General features: G+C 41.0%; 1 protein-coding gene across 1 annotated transcript in view; it reads right to left on the bottom strand.

Moving 5' to 3' along the window:
• LOC126354702 (juvenile hormone esterase-like) overlaps positions 1–24332 on the bottom strand; it is a 127278-nt gene that overhangs the window by 5508 nt on the left and 97438 nt on the right. Inside the window, exon 9 of the mRNA XM_050004521.1 lies at positions 18575–18710. Coding sequence (XP_049860478.1) covers positions 18575–18710 — 136 coding nt within the window. The remainder of the gene's footprint in view (positions 1–18574; positions 18711–24332) is intronic.

The raw sequence follows: 24332 nt of genomic DNA, 5'->3' as shown, positions 1-24332 counted from the left end.
CAGCTGATAGACACTATTCATTCACCAATGGTGATGGATGCCTAGCAGTGTTTGTCCTTGGCCAACCAAGAGTATAAAAACGTTACGTTGGTCCCTTTTGGACGCATTAGATAATAACTTCGCCGTAGTTCACTTTTTCACTTTTACCACAAGAACGTTGGAAGGACAATATTGCCACTCTAATCCCTTGCCTACGCGTCAGTGTTTATATACCCAAACTGAAGGCACGCGTCTTTCCATGCTCGGTGCAGTAACGCCCTCAAACGGAACTTTTTGAGCGCCCCTTACAATAAAATGTATGATGTACTCGTAAAATACTAGTGTGATCTCGTAGCAAAATTCTGTGTGTACTGCAGCTTTACCGATGTCCAAGACTTTCAACCAAAACGCACATATATACGATATTTATAAGGATTAGCACAGTCAGATGTTGTTCCTAGCTAGTCATACGTGACAAGGCTTGAACTTATTTTATTTTATTTCTGACTTGACCACGGCTGCTTTAAATTCTGCCATTAATTTCTCTCAATGCAAATTTACGATTTATCAAAATTTCGTTCTGATGACACCCTTAGTATGCGTCGAAACCTAGGTAAACTGTGCCAAACAGTTATTTGAAACCCGTCGGCTGCGTAATTCCTATGTCTGAGAAACAGCACAGTGCTATAAATATGCACATAAAGAGGTGGCCGAAACCGAAAAAGAGGCGACCGAAATAAATCGAACAACTAACACGACGCCCGTTCACTATCCGTTCCAAGCAATTGTAGGGAAATTTCCATTATTGAAACAACGTTTGTGTAAATATTTCTGATACGACCGACCAGAATCCTGTCAGAAAAGACAGTGCTACTAAATCAAGCATTCAGGGAGTGACCTACAGTCCACGTTAATAACGCCAAACCGGTCGTAAACAGCCGGCGTCTACACGTTCGCTAGCGGATGTTGGTTGACAGCTCTGCAGATAAGCGTTGCTAACAGTTTCAGCGCCAAGCGCTACCCTCCCCTCCCCCCTTTCTCTTTGTGCCAAAGGAAATTGACTCTTCGTTCTCCCCAACCATTCCGCTTTTAACACTAGAGCTCATTTGTGAACGACGTAACCTTTGGCAGGCAGAAGACAATATTTAAACAAATAAACTATTGCTACACCCCTATATTAAGTGTGTGGCCTCGCCTTAAGACTCCTAAATAACTATGGGAAAATATGAGTAAGTAAACTTACTGTAGCTCATTATTATAACAAAATACGTCGATTCTGCAGTAAAGTATTCTAGAAAAAAACACATTCCTCATCGCACCTTCCGTAAGCACGCAACGGTGGAGATCTCATCCCTCAATTACTAATGACAGTTCTATCGATTTCCCTCAAAATTCCAAAGACGCACACGGGAATATCGACCCGAACAATTAGTACATCAACTAACACTAACTTGCAGACAGCTCAGGCACCCAGCTGCCAGTAACCGTCAGCGAAAGAAGTCCTACACCCACGTGACAGTTTAGACTCCCCAACATTGGATAGGATTGACACAGAAAGATACTTCCATTTACTTTAGTAGGCGTTCCACTATAACCAGTTGCCTGTTCTCAGATGCCACAAATTTCCAATCTTCTCCTCCCCATGGCTTAGGCTATGGTTCCCATCCACGCTGCCCTCGGTCTACGTCGGCTCCTTCTCCCTGGCGGAGACCAGTTAAGCAAACACTACGGCCAATTTTGTTCTTCCATCCGTCGAACGCGTCCATACCATCTCAGCGCTGGAGTATCAATCGTATGTTTGTTTCCAACACATCCATCTCCGTTCTTGCATATTCATTCCTCACTCAATCCAAGCGGGCAGATTTCAGACTACCTAACAGATCAAGACGAAAATTTCTGTTCCGATACTGACAATGTTGAGTGTTTATGGAAAAAGTTCAAGGCAATCGTAAAATGCGTTTTAGACAGGTAAGTGCCGAGTAAAACTGTGAGGGACGGGATAAACCCACCGTGGTTCAACTACAAAGTTAGGAAACTACTTCGAAAGCAAAGAGAGCTTCACTCGAAGTTTAAACGCAGCCAAAACCTCTCAGACAAACAGAAGCTAAACGATGTCAAAATTAGCGTAATGAGGGCTATGTGTGAAGCGTTCAGTGAAATCGAAAGTAAAATTCTATGTACCGACTTGACAGAAAATCCTAGGAACTAGGAAGTTCTGCTCTTACGTTAAATCAGTAAGTGGCTCGAAACAGCATATCCAGACACTCTGGGATGATGATGGAATTGAAACAGAGGATGACACGCGTAAAGCTGAAATACTAAACACCTTTTTCCAAAGCTGTTTCACAGAGGATGACCGCACTGCAGTTCCTTCCCTAAATCCTCGCACAGACAAAAAAATGTCTGACATCGAAATAAGTGTCCAAGGAATAGAAAAGCAACTGGAATCACTCAACAGAGGAAAGTCCACTGGATCTGACGGGATACCAATTCGATTCTACACAGATTACGTGAAAGAAACTGCCCCCCTTCTAACAGCCGTATACCGCAAGTCTCTAGAGGAACGGAAGGTTCCAAATGATTGGAAAAGAGCACAGGTAGCCCAGTCTTCAAGAAGGGTCGCCGAGCAGATGCGCAAAACTATAGACCTATATCTCTGCCGTCGATCTGTTGCAGAATTTTAGAACATGATTTTTGCTCGCGTATCATGTCGTTTTTGGAAACCCAGAATCTAGTCTGTAGTAGTCCTCATGGATTCCGGAAACAGCGATCGTGTGAGACCCAACTCGCTTTATTTGTTCATAAGGCCCAGAAAATATTAGATACAGCCTCCCAGGTAGATGCAATTATCCTTGACTTCCGGAAGGCGTTCGATACAGTTCCGCACTGTCGCCTGATAAACAAAGTAAGAGCCTACAGAATATCAGACCAGCTGTGTGGCTGGATTGAAGAGTTTTTAGCAAACAGAACACAGCATGTTGTTATCGATGGAGAAGCGTCTACAGACGTTAAAGTAACCTCTGGCGTGCCACAGGGGAGTGTTATGGGATCATTGCTTTTCACAATATATATATAAATGACCTAGTAGATAGTGTCGGAAGTTCCATGCGGCTTTTCGCGGATGATGCTGTAGTATACAGAGAAGTTGCAGCATTAGAAAATTGTAGCGAAATGCAAGACGATCTGCAGCAGATAGGCACTTGGTGCAGGGAGTGGCAACTGACCCTTAACTTAGACAAATGTAATGTATTGGGAATACATAGAAAGAAGGATCCTTTATTGTATGATTATATGATAGCGGAACAAACACTGGTAGCAGTTACTTCCGTAAAATATCTGGGGGTATGCGTGCGCAACGATTTGAAGTGGAATGATCATATAAAATTAATTGTTGGTAAGGCAGGTACCAGGTTGAGATTCATTGGGAGAGTCCTTAGAAAATGTAGTCCATCAACAAAGGAGGTGGCTTACAAAACACTCGTTCGACTTATACTTGAGTATTGCCCATCAGTGTGGGATACGTACCAGATCGGGTTGACGGAGGAGATAGAGAAGATCCAAAGAAGAGCGGCCCGTTTCGTCACAGGGTTATTTGTTAACCGTGATAGCGTTACGCAGATGTTTAGCACACTCAAGTGGAAGACTCAGCAAGAGATGCGCTCTGCACCGTGGTGTAGCTTGCTGTCCAGGTTTCGAGAGGGTGCGTTTCTGGATGAGGTATCGAAAATATTGATTCCTCCTACTCATACCCCCCTAGGAGATCACAAATGTAAAATTAGAGAGATTAGAGTGCGCACAGAGGCTTTCCGACAGTCGTTCTTCCCGCGAACCATACGCGACTGGAACAGAAAATGGAGGTAATGACAGTGGCACGTAAAGTGCCCTCCGCCATACACCGTTGGGTGGCTTGCGGAGTATAAATGTAGATGTAGTCACTCCAGTGCTTCAACGTAGTGCGTCTATTTCGACAGCCTCAAATTTTCCCATTTGTCTCTCGTTCAGTGTACAACACTCTGAGCCGTAAGTCAGAATGCTTTCAACCATAGCACATAGAACTACTTTCTTAGTTGTCTCGATACGTGCCGACTTCAAAAGACACGTTTCTAACGATCTAATAGCCAACCTCTCTTGACTTATCCTGCGGAACGTGTCCACGTCACACTGTCCAGTCTTATTAATCATAGAAGCCATATACTCGAACGATTCCACATTTCTTACTCGGCCAGACTCCTAATCCTCCCCTTACCCACTTCCAAAAAGATATTATGTGTTATCCATACTGACTATTAGTTCTGTTTGTTTATAAATATTAATTCTAATGGTTCAAATGGCTCTGAGCAGTATGGGACTTCTGAGTTCATCAGTCCCCTAGAACTTAGGACTACTTAAACCTAACTAACATAAGGACATCAAACACATCCATGGTCGAGGCAGGATTCCAGACTGAAGCGCCTAGAACCGCTCGGCCACTAGGCCGGCAAGTATTAATTAACTTTCTCATTTGATACATGGCATCATCCTTATCTAGAGCCATAAGTACTTTATCTTCGGCAAACAATAATAAATGTAAGCTCTGATTCTGTACTGCCACACCAAAACTTTTGCAGCGACTATTCCACTACTAAAGAGCAACTTCTAAATACAACCTAAATAATGTTGGTGACATAGAACACATTTGTCTTAATTCTTTACTTGTTTTAAAACTTTTCTATATCTTATAACCAACCTTCACAACTGCCTCGTATTTATGGCACATCCTTTCTACCAAATCTGTTAATGCACCATCCACTACAACTATCCTAGCCATAATAGCCCCCTTGCCACAGAATCATAGGGTTCTTCTAAATCAACAAAAGGGAGATCTCGATTTTTGCGATCATTTTCTGACGCATCTAGGTGACACGAAAGATGTTATCAACGCAGCTTTTCCCACCCGTAATATCTAACTTATCCTTCAATACAACAACAACTTTTACATTCATTTCCTCAGTACTGCTGAAGAATATATTCACCCTAGCATTACATGTACTCTCCTGTAATTAGTCGGATCTCTCCTGCTTTCTTTCTTATACGTCACTGTTATGTATGATATCTTCGATTCTTGGGGTACTTCATCTCCTTGAACCACTTTATTAAAACTGTTACTAGTCCTCCTACCACTTTACGTCCTCCATACCTCAGTAATTCCACTACTATACCTCCAGGAGTGGCTGCATTCTCATTTGTTTTTAAGCTTTTTTTTCATAGACCTGATAAACTTCATTGTCGGGCACCTCTTCCACAGGACAAATCTTCACTTCATCCTAGTCTTACCGAAACTCTTTCCTATCCTCTGTAAGAAGACGTTTAAAATGTGTCTTCCGCTCAGAAATGATAATTTCCTTTCCCTTGAAGTATAAGTCCCCGAGCTTCTTATGTCCTATTGCATCCAATGTTCAACGTCGGCTCTCTATTAAAAACAAAATAATACAATGTTTGTGGTATCCTGTTTGTGCCAGGGACATAGCTGTTGTGAGGCTGGAGAGATACTGCCTTTGTCGCTCAAGACACAAAAGACGCATCCCACCTACACAGGACTCGTATAGAAGCCTCCAGCAGACCCCGTAGGGCTCAGAAGCAGTTCCATAGCTGGTCTATCTTAACCCGCAAACCGCGGAAGGCGTGTTTATGAAATGGGTAACTGTCCAGCATTTCAGAGACCGACATGAAGCACGCACCTGGCCCCCACCAGATAACACGCACCAGAATGTAGTATGCAAGTGATCTTAAAAACGTAGAAAAATTACTTTTATCCAATGGCTCATGTATGGCGTTGAGCTTCTCTGTGAGATGCTGTCATTAACAAAATCCGTTTATACTCGCATTAAAAATGCATCATTTAATAACAAAGAAACTCGTCCACAACAATAAAATCATCAAGTTTAAAGTGTTTGGCATTAAGATTTACCATGACTAATCCTCTTCTGTGTCTCGTGTATCGTGTGAGCTCCAACAACGTCTTGTCTACGACAGTGTCATTGAAGATGAGGCACAAATCGGTTAGTATCAGAGTCAAGGCCAGTGCCTGATTCTGTCGAGAGAAGTAATCTGTAGATATGGTACTACCTACAAATCGCTATTTAATTTGTTGTTGTTGTTGTCTTGTAAAGTGGTAAACGCAGCACGTCGTTTGGAAGATGTCCGTATTCTTTTCCTGTAATGGTGTCCCCTTATAGTTCGCACACTTCTGGATGAATTTTAGAGTAAATACGTTTAAGATAGGTTTCATGATAATTATACACAAGGCCAATGTATCTATTTATCCAACCTGGTAACAGTCTTAGGCTGACGAGCAAATCTCATAACCTGATCTATTTTTACTTCATACTCGATCAAAAACGCACTTGAAATTCCGAATCGCTTACAGAAACGTGGGGTGCAAGAGATAAGAAATTGTAGAAGAGATTGATCACCTCTGGTAATCACAGGTATTCGTATTTTACGACAGCGTATTAACATCAGCACAGCCTAATGGAACTGTAACATACATATTCGCATGCGAGTGTAACGTTATCTGTTGTAACGTCTGTAAGGGAACTTAATTTTGTTTTCTTATTGATAATTAGATACATGGTGTTCGACTCTCATACCAAAGATTAATGTGAAAAGTATTTTATAATGATGGACAAAAGAAGCTTTACGCTCTTCGTTTATTATTTTTAGTATTAGTTACTTTTCGTTGTTCTCCTGTCCTGGTGTTAAGACGTGTTGCGTAATTTTAAAGAGAAATGATTTTATACAATCAAAGAAATTCATGACCAATCTGATTTTCTGATTTACGATACTACGGATCACAGCTCCTATAACTCTGATAGATTATTCTTATTTTAATTTTATATGGTGAATTTATATGGAGGCGACGATTTTCACAACGGTGCTGTTTAACGATACAGGTACGTGGATGTGATCATCTCTTTCCCTTCGTTGCCGTCAACGTCAATTTCGATGTTCTTGCCGCGACATTCAGAACCTGCAGTATTTCTTTTCATTTAATTTGGAAGTCTGATAATTTTCCTTCTTCTGAGAATAAATGCAATTTAATCACAATTCTTTTTAGCTAGGCCACGGTGAATGATCGTACTTAGAACGTACGTACCTCTATCCCAATCGTACATTCGCATATAACTGAGTGTGTATCGACGGAACTATATTTATGACCCATTTCCTTTTGGTATTAATTCTTATTTTGAACCACTCACTCGTGAATGTAGGTGCCCTCTTATTTTGTGGAGTCAGTTGATCGTATTCCGTAATATCGTTACTTGTAATACCCAGAGGCTTAATTTCCACAATTGACCTTTGCCTGTGTCGCAACGGCGCTTCACGCGAAATATTTATCACGCGACCACCATAGCAAGTCTAATTTCGAAATTACGACACCGGCTGGCTAAGCTTCCAACAATTTAACAGGGCGGTTAGACGTCAGAGCAGTGTCTAATTCGTAAATCGAGAAGTCATGAACGAACCTGTCAGGTTACGCGATTTCTTTTACCCGTAGTGCCAATACAAAGTTTTTTAGAGTTATGACGTGAAGTGGCATCATGATCGCGTGATCAACCTTTAATACATACATGGCTGGTTATAAGGCTCCAGATATAGTCACAGGCATCAGTCTGTGATCTTGCAACTCAGTTTTCATACATCCTTTACCTTTTTGAATTACGGATTTTTCCACCATACAATGAGAATCACGTTATCCTTCACATTGTCTCTTGAAAATAATTACTCTTTTGATTGGTTATACGTAGCACATCCTTGACCGAAACACTTGTAAATATGTATTATTTCCCAAAAATGTCATATACAATGATAAATACTCGGAGTTATGTAGTAGATAAACCCAGAGGGGTAGACAAATGCCTTCCGAGGTTTGTTACCAATGGCGTGGCTTAGGGGGTTGGGGACCATAGATATATGTGAATCAGGGTGACTATCTTTATACGTAACCATTCCTATCATCACATTCCATGTTTGGTGTCCCACTACTACAGTAACATATCGCCTTAAAACGCTGTACAGAAAGATTTATAGCGTATGTGATACCAGGGGGAGGGGGGGGGGGGGAGGCGGGCGGGAAGGGGCGGGTTTGCGCTAACAGTTCTTACTTTCCGGACTGGGAGTCGCGAATCGGCCGTTCAAGGGTTGTGTTACCGGGCCTGTTTGGGCGGCAATTCTCCGAAGCACACGACGCACAGATATGCCAGCACGGCCGCGTGCCGTCTGTTCATATTTGAACGTTGTGAAGCAAAGCAAGCGCTGTATCATGTATAAGAAATCAGAGGCGAGCGAGTGCACGGGACTTACCCTAGTTCACTGCTAGTAGCGTCACGTCATCGTAACGCGCCTGCATATAGTATTGCACCACATTTAACATAAAAGTAAAAATTAAGATTTGTGTGTAAAACTTTGTTAAAGTATAGTTCTATGTAATAATGTTTCAGGTAACAAATCTTAATGTTATAAAATTAGTAGTTTACGTAAAATTCACGTTTTGAAAGAAAAATAGGAGGCGCTAAATAATGACGCTAGGAAGCCAAAATTTGGTGAGAAGGTGCAGTAAGAAGTCATTAATGAGTGGTGCTGGTTTCCAAAACCATAAAACTAAAATTGACTCCAGAATCCGCGTTTTTCGGAAAAATCAGAGGCGCGAAATAATAGAGCTACAATATTGAAAATTGGTAGGATGCTTCAGTTCACCCTAATAATAATAATGGAAATACCACAATCAGTTACCTCTTCTAGTTTTTTTTAGTAATTTAGTAAAAACTACTTTTGTGAGTAAAATGTACATAAGCATTATAGATTAAGTACTTTAAATTTTAATGATAAAACAAATTCTTTAAGACCAATGATCAGATAGGACAATTAACAAAGCTACACCAAGTTTTAGTATTGTAGCATAATTAACAGCTGATACAAGTCTTGATAAAGCTATGGTTCAGAGGTAACAATCTACCGTTAGTTCCATTGTAAAAATTCTAGAGAGTAAAGTTTTAATTTTAGCGGGCTGAGATTTTCTACGTGCTTCTGTACTGCTCAGATGTATGTATACAAAAATTGAGAAGTTTGTAAAGCTATTATTAAATGTGATATTTAAGATTATGTGCCTGAGATAGCGATCATTTGGAGGCTACAGGCATCTGCATAGGAATGGAAAGAACAGATGCTCTCTTGGCGGTACGCGCCGGAGCTATATAAAAAGAGCGGCAGAGGCAGTAGTAAGCTCACTCCGCATTAGACCAACGCCTAGTCCACGCGAGCTTAACGTCCGATCGCGCCTCGCCTCGGGTGACGTCATAGCGGGCTGTGACATGCGCGTACTTAGCAATGTAAACGGACATTGAAAATCGCGAGGACTGTACACCGTCCTGGATCGTTTAGACTTCGGTAACAAACTGTTATTGTGCCGTCCGTGTGAAGTATAATTCCGCGTGGCAAGTGGTGACTAACTCCACTTTTAAGGCGTGCATTAATCTTTTTTTTTTTAACATTATTGCGAACTATTAATAGAGCACCGTTAGTTAGAGTAATGAACTATTCGGGAGGAACTTGCTGTAGAAGTCGCCTCTGAACTATTAAACGATTGGCTGAATTAACAATATTTAATGTCTTTAGCATTTTCAGAAGTTTCGAGTAATTCGTGTGAGCCTTTAAGATAATAAAATCTTGTTTGGAACTTTAAATTTTATTGAAGCAGCCCTAATCCCGTGAAGAACTATGGATATTTTTCGTTTAGCTGGGCTGTACAGGAATGTGGCCGTGCAGACTGGGAACTAAGGTCAGTAAGTTTCCCTTCGCTTTCTGACTGGCCACCAAATTAGTTGCCAGGCTCGCGTGATTTAAGGTAGCAATGTTCAACTTTCATTCAACATTAAACAACGACTTCTTCGCCGTCCCACATATGTTGCATCGGCAATAGTCTGTTACGTGAAATGAACATTCAAACAACTCATTCGACAACTTCTTCGCCGCCCCACATATGGTGCTTATCGGCCGGGAAAACTGAATTAAAAGCAAATAAAAGTGCTCGATGTGTGAAAGCGATTGGTATAAATTAACGAACTCGGTAGGCAATAACAGGACACTGAATTGAACTAGTGTGGGAACAGTGTTACCAGTAAAGGCAGGTGTAGTGTATAAACAATAAGTGTCTACCGCTGTACGTTGGTTAGTGACGATGGTGAGGAAGGCGACGATGCTGGATCGCGGCTGCCGACGGCGCTGAGACTAAAGGAAGACGGTGCGTCATCGCGGAGCTGCGCTGATCTGCGAGACAGCTGCCGGCTGCGCCGAGCGGTCAACGGTGCCTTGCTGCCCCCCCCCCCCCCCCCCCCCTGGAGCTATTGCAGTAGGCGATTCCTGTGGCGGTACTCGACGCTACAGCTGCTGCTGCTGCCTTCAATACGTCGCGACGCGTCGCATCACGATTGCTGGTACACCGCGACGACATCATTCGTCGAAATCAAGCATTTAAGTTAAGTCAAAGACTTTTAAAATATTTATTAACTGCTGCTAACAAACTAAAAGATATGGAAAGTAGTGTACATTTTAGAAGGGAACCGGTCTCTGACCAAGAATCCTCAGGATCAGGAATTGAGTTTAATGAGGATGGTTCCATTAATCCCTCAAATATTGAACTAGAACGTAATTTGTCACCAGTAAATTATGACTTTAATTTAAATGAGAGTGCAGGGATGCAATCAATAAGTGAAATAGAAGTCAAAAGGGAGCCAGTAGAGTTGCTAACTTTGTCAGGTAGTGAAACTGAGCTCAATATATCTCCAGCTCAGTCAAGTCAAGAGATACAAAGTATCAAGGTAGAAGCTCCGGATTGGATGCAAATACTGTTTGCCAAACTCGAATCAAACCAAAATAAAATTGAGGCTAAAATTGAAAATAGTAATAAAGAGTTGGAGAATAAAATTGAGGTTAGTAATAAAGGGTTGGAAAATAAAATTGAGGATAGTAATAAAGAACTAAAAGAAGAACTGCAATCAAAATGGAATAGTTTGAATTATAAGATAGATGCTATTCATCATGACATTCAAGTAAAAGTAGGGCAACAGTTAACTAAAATGCATAGTACTTTCAAATGTGAAATAGATCAAATTCAAAAAAATTATCAAGAGGCAGATGAACTTTTGGAAGTGAGGTTGTCCGAAAGATTGAGCAACGAGTCTAAACTTTGCTCTGACAAAGTTAAAGAGGTACAAATTAAAGTAGATACTTGTCAGAAAAACATTGAGAAAGTAAAAGAAACCTGTACCGAAATTCGTGGTGCAGTGGAACAAAGATGTTTTGCCAGGATAGAAGCAGTAGAGTCACAAGTAGAGGAATTAAATACTAACATTGCTAACCTAGAAAATAGAGTAACCTCTGTTAATTCTAGTCATTCTACTGTACAGCATGTGACTTCAGTTGACGCCGCTTTTATAGGGTGTCGACAGTTTTTGCGCTTTGATCCTAATAAGTACATTCACCCTCTTGAATTTTGGAATGACTTTGAGGATGTTCTCCCCAACACTTGGTCAGAAAGAGAAAAAATTTCATTTATAAGAAGTCATTTGTCAGGTGATGCTTTGCGATGGTCAGCGGATGTAATGATCAAATGTAAAACTTTATCTGAATTTAAGTCTGCATTTCTCAACGAATACTGGTCACATAACAAACAAAATGATGTGTTAAGGGAATTCTGGAGTGGTAAGAAGTTTTTCCCAGGGCGTGAATCAGTAAAGGATTTCGCTAGGAAGTGGGTTTCAAGACTGTCACATTTGACAGAAAAGATGAAGCCAGATATGATCATTATGGGTTTAGAAGGTAAGCTGCCGTGGTACTGGCAGAAGAGGATCATTTCCGCCCCTAGAGATAATATAGACAAATTTATTGAATATCTGGAAAGAGTGGAAAGAGTAGCTGCTGCTGAGGAGCAGGTGCAGCAGAATAACAAATCTTCTAACAATCACGTACAAAATAATGGAAACGTGAACGTTAGAAATATGGAAGTTAGGCACACCAAAACAAACTATCGAAACCAAAGCCGTGGCAGAGGAAGAGGGGGTAGATACTCACCACGCTTTCGTAACAACTACTATGACGAAAGTGGAGAAGTAAATACTATGCCATTAAGACAAGAAGGGAGTCATGATGCTACTATATCTAGTGGTGTCACAGATGAACACAACAGGCCGCGTGTGGGAAACTAAATCCCGTCTATGAGGAAACTGGCGCTCACCAGGCGGTAACAGTAACACAGCCAGTAACGGAAACACAGACAATCAGCCAACATACACAGACAGACAACATGGATGACGAAATAAATACAGATAATACCAGTGATGTGTTAAGCCACTCTCACAAAATAGTGGATAGTATTTTGGATACACTAGAAAAATGGGTCAAGGAAGAACAGGAACTCAAGGTAGATAATGGGGAAGAAATAGATAATGGGTTTGAGTCTGATGGGAATAATGATGAAGTAAAAGCTTACATCTTCGATGAAAATGGCAATCTAAAAGCTGAAGTAGAAGTAGCAGAAGTAGAATCAGTACTGCAAAACTTTAGAGAGGAGGAAATGATGAATGAAGGGGGTAGAAATAGTAACGAGGTGAAAGAATCTAGTAGCTGTGTAAACGTGCCACAAATGGTTGAAGGTGACGACATTCTTATGAACAGCAATATTGCGCAGGGACGCAGTTGCTCAGAGGTAGAGGATAGTTTGGCTGATGTGCAGCAAACAAAAGTAGAAAAAGTCGTCAGATGCTTCGATTTAAAGTTAGTGGACAGATTAGAGAAAGCAGCTAAGATTATAGAGCATGATGAGCCCCAGGATGTAAATGTAAATGTAATTGCAACTGATCAGAATTACTTTAGCTGGAAGAAAATAGAACGAGATTTATTAGACGAGGTGTGTGAGCAACCTGTTCAATGTAAAATAACTCACCCTGTTATCAAAGTAAACATATCAGGAGTCACTGTGCGTTGTCTGCTTGACAGTGGCAGTGAAGCAAGTGCTTTATCACAAACATTTTTTGACACCATACCCAATAAAGAGAAGTTAACAGTTATGAAAGTAAGTGGCTTAAAGATTATAGGTGCTACTGGAAAAGTCTCTAGACCAGTTCAACACGAAGCTTTGATACCCATTGGTATAAATGACGTAGTAATAGATCATCCTTGTTTGATTGTGCTAGGCTTAAGTGTTGATATGTTGATTGGTACTGATTTCTTATCAAAGTACCAGGGAAAGATCAATTTTGATCAGAACAACTTAATTTTAACTTTACCTGACTCTAAAGTAATAAGAGAGTCTTTTATAGGAAGTCATATAGGCGGTAGTAATGAAACTTGGGAACTGCCTATTAGAGTAATAAAGAATAAAGGATACTTGCAGGAAAATTTGGTTTTCAGTGAGAATGAGGAAAGTGCTAAGGTTGAAGAGAGACACATCCTAAAGGAAATAGAGGAAAAGGTACAATCAACAAAGCAAATTGCTGACGAACAAAGATCAGAGTTAAAGAGTGTGTTAAATAAGCTGATGTTCAATCAGGAACCACATAATATCATTCCGAGTATGATTGACTTTCCAGTTCTAAGTCAGAGTACATTGGATGAGAAGAAAGCACAGGCCAGGGCAAATATACGCAAAAGAGCTTTAGATAGGAAAAAGAGGCATGATGCAAGGGCTTCCCCCACTAGTTTTAAAATTGGTGAGCTAGTGCTGGTCAAAACAAAAGAAAAATCAAAGAAAATTTCTGCAGAAACTAAAAAGTTTATGCATGTATATCATGGACCATTTAGAATAGTAAGTAAACCTCATGCAAATGCCTATCGTTTGGAATATCCAAAGAGTAAGAGAGAACTAGGTCTAAGAAATATTGTGGATCTAAAGGAATTTAAAATTAACAGTAATTAATTACTGTAGGGAGTCTGCCACTCTTTGGCGGATACACGGTTTGGCGTACCGTGCAGTCCCAGCTGGGTGAAACTTTATTTCCTTTTCAAGTTTCATTCCCTTCTTCTGGTCTATAATAACAGGTAAGAATCACATATGTCTTCATGTTGTATATATGCTATTAGGTTTTAAGTATTCTTAGTAAGGATCTACCTAGTGAATGGCAAAACAAAAGTCTGAGTACCAATAAGAGGCAAACATGGCTAAAATAAATAAATTAAAATATTTCATGTAATTGTAAAGGGTTAGAAACTACAACTAAGAGAGACACTTTGCAGTATACGAAGTACGGTATGAATATGAATAATCCATGAGATTATGCAGAAGGTAGTATGTTGCTAGAAATAAGGTTGTCTGAAGGAAAACAGCGTAAGAAGGTAATGCTCATAGAGGCAAGCAATGGCGTTTTAGAATTAAATAAATGGAGATGTGGGGAAGTGGTGTGAGGATCGCACCAAATATATAGAAACAGGACGTCAATAGGCTGACAAAAGGAAAAGGGAGAAAGAAGTGGAGAAATGAAGTATTTTGAATCTGGAAGAAAAGGGAGAAAATGAATAAGGTGAAGAAGTGAAGTAAGTAAATTGAAGTAAATGATGTAGGATTAAAGAATAATTCCCTCACGTCTCGTGAAATGGTGAAAAACGCTAAATCTTGCTTGAGGCAAATAAATAGTTAAACAGACAACAGAAACACACAAATATTGGAAAATGCAGAAATTTGGAATCGGTATACTGAAAATAACTAATTTCTTTAGTAATTCATACAATAAAGCAAAGTGCTGGTCAGCAAATGACTTCTTTGATGAACTAATCCATACGATAATTAAGCCAGAGTACATTAAAACTAAAAGGTTACTCAATTTTCTAAGTTGAAGCAAGATCTTAATATATTAATTTGCTAAAAGAATTTTCACTATTTAGGAACCTAAAAGATTATTTATGAAAGAAGAAAGTAGGAGCTATTGTATCAGATACGACTTAGTGCTAAATGTCTTTCTGACAACTTCACAATTAGTAAAATAGTGCCAGAATATAAACTATAAAATGTACTTTGTCCTACCTTAGATATAAGTTGAAAACAGAAACTTAGACTGTATTGTCTGTTTCTCAGGGACATGCAGGCTGCATGAATGACTGACAACAAGCGGTAGGGAGATTGGAAGTAGAGACGCAAACCACAGTGAATACAATTTCCTCCCACAATTTTGTCAATCAGTGAAATTAAATGAGTGTTACAATAGGACACCCACCACAGTGCCGAGTATTATAGTAAAAGAAAAATGTGAGTGCGTTGCAGTGATAAAAGTCGTGCGTATTTTCTTTTTCAGGAAGAGACTGATTTTAAAGAAAAAAAAACTATTTTGTAACCATTGAAAAATTTATATTTCCATGTAAATGTATGTAAATAATTTGTGAATGTCTTCTGTACTAGGTTTTCTATGTGTATATGAGTATGGTTATTTTGTGTATGTAGTAATAAGGAATTTCCTAAGAAGAAGCAACTTAAGTTGAAAGAGGTATACTAAAGTAATCCATCGCTTGTTTGTTCTTTTAGAAATTTAATTTTGTTCAAAAATAGATTTTCACGAAAATTAAAAAGGGGGTGATGAAGCAAAGCAAGCGCTGTATCATGTATAAGAAATCAGAGGCGAGCGAGTGCACGGGACTTACCCTAGTTCACTGCTAGTAGCGTCACGTCATCGTAACGCGCCTGCATATAGTATTGCACCACATTTAACATAAAAGTAAAAATTAAGATTTGTGTGTAAAACTTTGTTAAAGTATAGTTCTATGTAATAATGTTTCAGGTAACAAATCTTAATGATATAAAATTAGTAGTTTACGTAAAATTCACGTTTTGAAAGAAAAATAGGAGGCGCTAAATAATGACGCTAGGAAGCCAAAATTTGGTGAGAAGGTGCAGTAAGAAGTCATTAATGAGTGGTGCTGGTTTCCAAAACCATAAAACTAAAATTGACTCCAGAATCCGCGTTTTTCGGAAAAATCAGAGGCGCGAAATAATAGAGCTACAATATTGAAAATTGGTAGGATGCTTCAGTTCACCCTAATAATAATAATGGAAATACCACAATCAGTTACCTCTTCTAGTTTTTTTAGTAATTTAGTAAAAACTACTTTTGTGAGTAAAATGTACATAAGCATTATAGATTAAGTACTTTAAATTTTAATGATAAAACAAATTCTTTAAGACCAATGATCAGATAGGACAATTAACAAAGCTACACCAAGTTTTAGTCTTGTAGCATAATTAACAGCTGATACAAGTCTTGATAAAGCTATGGTTCAGAGGTAACAATCTACCGTTAGTTCCATTGTAAAAATTCTAGAGAGTAAAGTTTTAATTTTAGCGGGCTGAGATTTTCTACGTGCTTCTGTACTGCTCAGATGTATGTATACAAAAATTGAGAAGTTTGTAAAGCTATTATTAAATGTGATATTTAAGATTATGTGCCTGAGATAGCGATCATTTGGAGGCTACAGGCATCTGCATAGGAATGGAAAGAACAGATGCTCTCTTGGCGGTACGCGCCGGAGCTATATAAAAAGAGCGGCAGAGGCAGTAGTAAGCTCACTCCGCATTAGACCAACGCCTAGTCCACGCGAGCTTAACGTCCGATCGCGCCTCGCCTCGGGTGACGTCATAGCGGGCTGTGACATGCGCGTACTTAGCAATGTAAACGGACATTGAAAATCGCGAGGACTGTACACCGTCCTGGATCGTTTAGACTTCGGTAACAAACTGTTATTGTGCCGTCCGTGTGAAGTATAATTCCGCGTGGCAAGTGGTGACTAACTCCACTTTTAAGGCGAGCATTAATCTTTTTTTTTAACATTATTGCGAACTATTAATAGAGCACCGTTAGTTAGAGTAATGAACTATTCGGGAGGAACTTGCTGTTGAAGTCGCCTCTGAACTATTAAACGATTGGCTGAATTAACAATATTTAATGTCTTTAGCATTTTCAGAAGTTTCGAGTAATTCGTGTGAGCCTTTAAGATAATAAAATCTTGTTTGGAACTTTAAATTTTATTGAAGCAGCCCTAATCCCGTGAAGAACTATGGATATTTTTCGTTTAGCTGGGCTGTACAGGAATGTGGCCGTGCAGACTGGGAACTAAGGTCAGTAAGTTTCCCTTCGCTTTCTGACTGGCCACCAAATTAGTTGCCAGGCTCGCGTGATTTAAGGTGGCAATGTTCAACTTTCATTCAACATTAAACAACGACTTCTTCGCCGTCCCACATATGTTGCATCGGCAATAGTCTGTTACGTGAAATGAACATTCAAACAACTCATTCGACAACTTCTTCGCCGCCCCACAGTTGTTGCACCACTTTTGACACAACCAGCCATCTTGAGCGATGTTAATGTTAATGAAGCGTATCACAGCAGTAAGGTTTAGCCCCCTTCCCTCGGTAGTCCGTCTTGCAGGAGTGACATCACTTTGGTTTTGTATCTTTTCTTTCGATATATAAGGCGATGACGGTCAGTGATCCCTTCAGTGAAGATGCACACTAAGCACGAATTGGCAAGTTGTCTTGAGTAATGAGGCTAATGAACAGGGGCAGTGCGTCAATAGTTTGTGGTTTAAGTTGAGAATTTGGGTTTGATGTGAGGCATATTAGGATTGTCCGTGCTGTTGTGGTGACCACTGTGTCCGGATGGCGAAGCAGTCAGCACATCTGCCACGTTAGCAGAAGACCCAGGTTCGATTCCTGGTCTGGCACGAATTTTCAACTCACCCCACTAGTATAAATCAATGCGCTCCGGCAGCTAATGCGTTTAACTCTTTCGTGTCTTAATCGGTGTCGTCTGTTGGTTGGGGAAAATTAACTTTGATACTCACATTGAATTATTTAAATAAGGAACTTTTTAATTACTCAATTGAAAGGTCCGTTTTCGGTATCAGTTATCTCACCAGCATCATGAATATGCAATCGGATTTTGAAAATTAAGTTTATGTCATTCTCAGTCTTTTGTGGCAGTGGGAAGGGCAGCATGCTTCGCTTCGCCAAGTGTTGTGTCTGCCCACGAAATGTCAAATTTTAAGAACATCTCATAACAAAATTCCAGCACTGAGGTTGCAATGTTGTTGAATAACGAGGACAAAAGCGACACAGGCCCAGAAAATATATAACATGGCTCGGAGTATTGCCATGGCTGACGACAATGCAAACGTGAATTAAAAAGAGATAATGTCTCTTGTCGTTGGTTCTTTTGCAAACTAATCGTTATAGACAAGCGAAAGAAACAAGTACTTATCAGTGTCAGAATTTGAGAAGCGGTTCTTAATCTATCGAGTGATACCTGTACAGCTTATGTGCTCCAGTGTACCTAATAGCAACGTTTTAACAAATGCAGTGATTTTACTGATGTCCAATCTCTGTGTATTGGGGACATTAAATCTTAAAGTATCTTTTTCATTTTCTACGGTCTGATTGCTGTTATATTTGGCCTTTTTCCTTTTCAATAGTTTGATTCCTATTATATTTGACAGAATTGTTTAATTATCGAGATAGTATTGTCTGTTAGTTACAGGTTCTCTTTTTCTTTCTTTCGTCTTCAGATGACTGCATACGTACCCTGTTCTAGCGAAGTCTGTCCAGAGTTTAGTCATCGTCTTCACGACTTGAGTATCCTTTGCTGGCAGCTCTCCAGACGTTGCAATGTACGGGTTCTTTGAAAATAAGTATAGGAGTTCGTCTCCATGTGCGGCACCTGAAACATAGTATGCTATAAGCTTTACACCTTCTTCCTTTTTACTTTGTGTAAGTTTTCTGTTACAGATATAAAAAACGAAATGGGGAAGTAGCGTCAAATAGCGAATCTTACGGACAAATGTGGAACAAGTTATTAATCCAGCAACATCTTGGCTCCGACGGCGACCAATAGAGTTGTACCATGCCGTGAAACAGGCCCTCTCAATAAGGTGGCGTATGGTCGTCGCACTGAGCGGAGTTTACGTTGAAAAATAGGGTTTTGTAGCCAAAACAGTGCAGAATAATTAGGTGTACAGGAATCCTGAATGAAACGAAACTCCTCTCAGAAAAACAAATGTTTTGCATTACTTATTGAATGCCGGTCGTAATATTGCGTAACGATGATGAAACAGAGTGCACACGGATATTGTTACTCAATGGAATTAAAAGGGTGTTTGAAGATAATTGTTACACAAAGGACTAAAGTTGCCGTTATTGCGACAAAATTAGATATCTTAAGACGCTAAAACAAAAGCCACGGGAATAACGCTCGCAACTCTTATGGCACAGTCATTAATGACAGAGATGGGTATGCAACAATGAATAACGAAACTTGTTCAAGCTTTGCCGCCAGAGATCTCAGATAAGAAACTTGTAACTGCTGATTCTATCAAGAACGTACAGAAAAATGTGACACATTCACCAATATTTTGTGTCCAGAGTAACACGACTTTCATCTTGATGGGCTCGCAGATGTGGAAAGCGAATTTTGTCAGGCTTCTATGGCAGAAAATAGAGGCGTAGCGTGTGAAACGACAAATCAAAATGATCTAGGTCCTGTATTCTATACCAGCCACTAATTAGATTTGGGAATATATGACCAGCAATGGTGGTAGCAAACATGCAGTTTGAAAACTTTTCATTTTTCAAAATCCGTTGTTAAAGAAGGGGGAGAGATGGCGTCTCAGGGCATCCTCTCGCTCTTGGGCTAGTAATCGGCCTTTTCAGTGATAATAACCAAATATGACCGATGGAATGAGAGCGCAAAAACCAACGGAAACTACTGCATTAACAAGCAGAATGTGTTCAAAGAAACATTGCCTGCAATTGAAGCAGTCGTGACGATATCTCCTTGGGAAGAAATTCTAAGTTTGATGCTTATTCCGATATCCAGAAGTTGACTCCCAAGGAGGGGATGACCACGAGAAGAAGGTTTAAAAACTAAAGAAACGATAACATTCTGCGAGTGTAAGAAGCCTGAAGCTGATAAAAAAGCTGGAAAAACAGAGAAGGCAGATGAAATAGCGCAATTTATTGTAAAAGCATAGGTTCAGTTTCCACGTGCTACAGTAGCAAATAAGAAGTAAATTACGCGATGTATAAACTCAACTAAAAACATTCCGCCCGGACAGGCCATGAAGGCCCAACGTTACCGATCGGCCGCCTTATCATCTTCGACCCACAGCCGTCACTGGATGATGATTTGGAGTGCCATGTAGTTAGCACAGCGCTCTCCCCACCGTATGTCAGTTTATGAGACTGGAGCCGCTACTTCTCAGTGAAGTAGCTCCTCAGATCGCCTCAACAGGGCTGAGTGCGCCCCTATTGGCGACAGCGCTCGGCAGACTAAATGGTCACCCATCCAAGTGCTAGCCCAGCCGCACAGCGCTTGACTACGCTCATCCAACGGGAACCGTTGTTACCTCTGTGGCAACGCCGTTGGCAAGTAATGTTGAAAGGAGATACAGATTTCTGTTTAGATTAACATACAGTGTGTTTCACAATTATTTTACATTCTTCTAGGGGCTGAAACGGGAGACATGGTAGATAACGTTCTGACAGGGAATGCTTGTCCAGAAATGTACCGCTTGGATATGAATTAAATTTGAAGATCGGTTCACTTATAAATCTCTCGAGACACAATACGCACACAGAGTGAGAGGAAGTCATCGTAATCAGTCCCTGTTGCAATTATGACGTCACATATCATTTTCGTCCAACTACGAAAACGGCTGCTAGAAAGTGTCTCGTTCGCAATTAGGAGGCTAGACTGAGGTGCTCTACGAACTCGGTGCACTCTCGACTTTGAGCCAGACGCAGAGCTGAACCCGACGACAACTACTCGAAACACTGCCCAAGGCTGTAGAGCAAACAGGTCAGAGTTCGTTGCCTCCACTGCGTTCTTTATCTAATACATCCCGCGCAAGAAATGATTGGGAATTATGAAATACACTGTAGATAATAGCAAACACAGCAGAAAATGATGTAACGGTGGTAGGAATAGTATGAACACTAAGAATGAGCAAAGAAACCAAAGAAAGCCGAAAGTATTGAGGAACAGGAGATTTGAGATTAGCGATAAAGGTCACATTATATTACGTGCGTCCATGGTTGGCTAAATGGTTGAATTGTACTGCCAGGGAAACAGAATAACACGCGATGAAAGAAGCACACTAACACAGGCAAAGAGGACACACCTCTCGACAGTACCTGAAGATTACTGCTGAGTGTAATTGCTCTTCCAAAATGACATCCCATACCAGCAAACCAGTGGCGTGCGGTCTGAGGGGCCTTGTCACGGTTCGCGCTGCTGCCCCTGTCGGATGTTCAATTCCTCCCTAGCGCATGGGTGTGTGTGTTGTCCTTAGCGTAAGTTGGTTTAATTTAGATTAAGTAGTGTGTAAGCTTATGGACCGATGACTTCAGTAGTTTGGTCCCATAGAACTTACCACAAATTTCCTTTACCTTTGGTAATTCGTACTTTAGGTACTTGGGCTATGCACGGCTTTGTTTGAAAAGACAGGCAGGATGTAGTCACAGGGTCGCCCCGCGCACGTCTTCTTTCATGCCCCGCAGCTAATTCGCTGTAGATAATAAAAGGCAAACCTACATTTCTAGCATCTGTAGGCTTAGAGAAAGCTTTTGACAATGTTGAGTGGCATACTCTCTTTCAAATTCTGGCAGGGGTAAAATACAGGGAGTGATAGGCTATTTACAATTTTTACAGAAACCAGATGGCAGTTCTAAGAGTCGAGGGGCATGAAACGGAAGAAGTGGTTGGCAAAGGAGTGAGACTGGGTTGTAGCCTAACCCCGATGTTATTCAATCTGTATATTGAGCAAGCAGTAAGGGAAACAAAAAGAAAAAAAAAAAAATATGGAGTAGATATTAATATCCGATGACATTGTAATTCTGTCAGAGACAGCAAAGAGCTTCGAAGAGCAGTTGAACGGAATCGACAATGTCTTGAAAGGAGGATATAAAATGAACATCAACAAAAGCTAAACGAGGGTAATGGAATGTAGTCGAATTAAATCGGGTGATGCTGTCAGAAGTAGATTAGGAAATGAGACATTTAAAGTAGTAAAGGAGTTTTGATATTTGAGGAGCAAAATAACTGATGATGGTCCAAGTAGACAGGATATAAAATACAAAATTTGTTAACATTGAGTTTAGAATTAAATGTCAGGAAGGCGTTTCAGAAAGCATTTGTATGGAGTGTAGCCATGTATGGAAGTGAAACGTGGACGATAAATTGTTTAGACAAGAAGAGAATAAAGCTTTCGAATTCTGGTGCTACAGAAGAATGCTGAAGATTAGATGGGTAGATCACATAACTAATGAGGAGGTATTGAACAGAATTGGAGAGAAGAGAAATTTGTGGCACAACTTGACTAGAAGAAGGGACCGGTTGGTAGGGCATATTCTGAGGCATCAAGGGATCACCAGTTTACTATTGGAGGAGAGCGTGGAGGGCAAATATCGTAGAGGGAGACCAAGGGAGGAGTACACTAAACAGATTCAGAAGGATGTAGGTTGCAGTAGGTACTGGGAGATGAAGAAGCTTGTACAGGATAGAGTAGCATGGAGAGCTGCATCAAACCAGTCTCTGGGCTGAAGACCACAACAACAATAGCGGTGATCCAAAGCCGGCCGCGTTGGTCGATCGGTTATGGCGCTACAGTCTGGAACCGCACGAACACTAAGGTCGTAGGTTCGAATCCTGCCTCGGGCATGGATTTGTGTAATGTCCTTAGGTTGGTTAGGTTTAAGTAGTTCTAAGTTCTAGGGGACTGATGACCTCAAATGGTAAGTCCCATAGGGGTCGGAGCCATTTTTTTGTGATCCAAATAATGGTTCAAATGACTCTGAGCATTATGGGGCTTAACATTTGAGGTCGTCAGTCCCCTACAACGTAGAACTACTTAAACCTAACTAACCTAAGGACATGACACACATCCTTGCCCCAGGCAGGATTCGAACCTGCGACCTTAGTGTTCGTGCGTTTCCAGACTGTAGCGCCTAGAACCGATCGGCCAACCCGGCCGGCTTTGGATCACCGATATTGTTGTTGTGGTCTATTGTTGGTTAATGTTGCCAGGCCAGACCAGTCAATCATCCAGACTGTTGCCCCTGCAACTACTGAAAAGGCTGCTGCCCCTCTTCAAGAACCACACATTTGTCTGGCCTCTCAACAGATACCCCTCCGTTGTGGTTGCACCTACGGTACCGCTATCTGTATCGCTGAGGCACGCAAGTCTCCCAAACAACGGCAAGGTCCTGTGATCACCTGCCAACAGCCTGAGGTACCATCTTTTGCAGCGTGGGCGGCTGCGATACGTGCAGGAAGAGAGTCAGTTCGTCGAGGTACCAACAGGGAAGCGGAGCCGTGCCAACCTCCAGTGCTGTGGCCAGGTACACTAGGTTTCTTTTTGACAATCATGGCACGAGAAGTCCGCTCGAGGTGGCCCACAGACTCTTGACTCGGTTTCAATCCATGGAGTTTGGTGACCAGGGGAGTACCGTAGACTCGGTGCTATTCGAATCACGAACGTACACTGAGAGCTGTAGATACCATTCTGCCTAGGAGAAAAAAACGGCATGTAGGGGCAGAATTGGCACTCAGGGACAGGTGCTTACATTTGATGATCCATGGTACCTTTCAGAATGACGAGATGACGAAAACATTACCCTGACCATAACGCTCCCTCCTCCGACCTTTACCCACCCGACGAAATATGCTTTCAGGCGTTTGACGCGGTACATGCAAGGGCTTCCTGTCATCGGAAGAGATCACCTGTCCTCACTCAGTGGACGTTAAGTTGTGCTACTGGTATGAAAATTCCAGCCTTCGTCAAGGATGAATTGCATTCACCACGGGTCAGTGAGGGTGCATGCTGCGTAGGCCCATTCTTAGCAACGTACGCTGATCGGTTCTTGAGAGTTCACTATTGGTACCCCCTTGGTTCATCTGGGCCGTCAGTTTCTCAACAGAAGTAAATCTGTTTCCCCGCTCACATACCTGTAGCGTCGCTAACCGCTGTCGTCCCGTGGTTTTGGATAGGGCTATTTTACAATGTTCGATGTACTTCAGCTACCGCGCCATGTGAACGGTATAAAACTCATCCTTTTCGGACATAATTCCACCCTTGGCCAGAAAGTTAATGAGCATGCTCTTCTAGACGTCAGACAAATCGCTCAGTTTCCGCATTACGTATACGATTCACTGCTGGTACTGGAACCAGCTGCCCACGAGTGCATATTGCACGTTGACATCGAACGTAGTCTCATCACACAGACTGGGTAGTGTAGAATCAAACGTAATCCTCTGTTAGAGGAAATACAGTTTGAGGGTATACGT

The sequence above is a fragment of the Schistocerca gregaria genome, chromosome 3 (assembly GCF_023897955.1).
Source record: "Schistocerca gregaria isolate iqSchGreg1 chromosome 3, iqSchGreg1.2, whole genome shotgun sequence".
NCBI classification, from domain to species: domain Eukaryota; kingdom Metazoa; phylum Arthropoda; class Insecta; order Orthoptera; family Acrididae; genus Schistocerca; species Schistocerca gregaria.
Note: the sequence above shows the minus strand (reverse complement) of the source record. Positions and strands in the feature narration are given on the sequence as shown.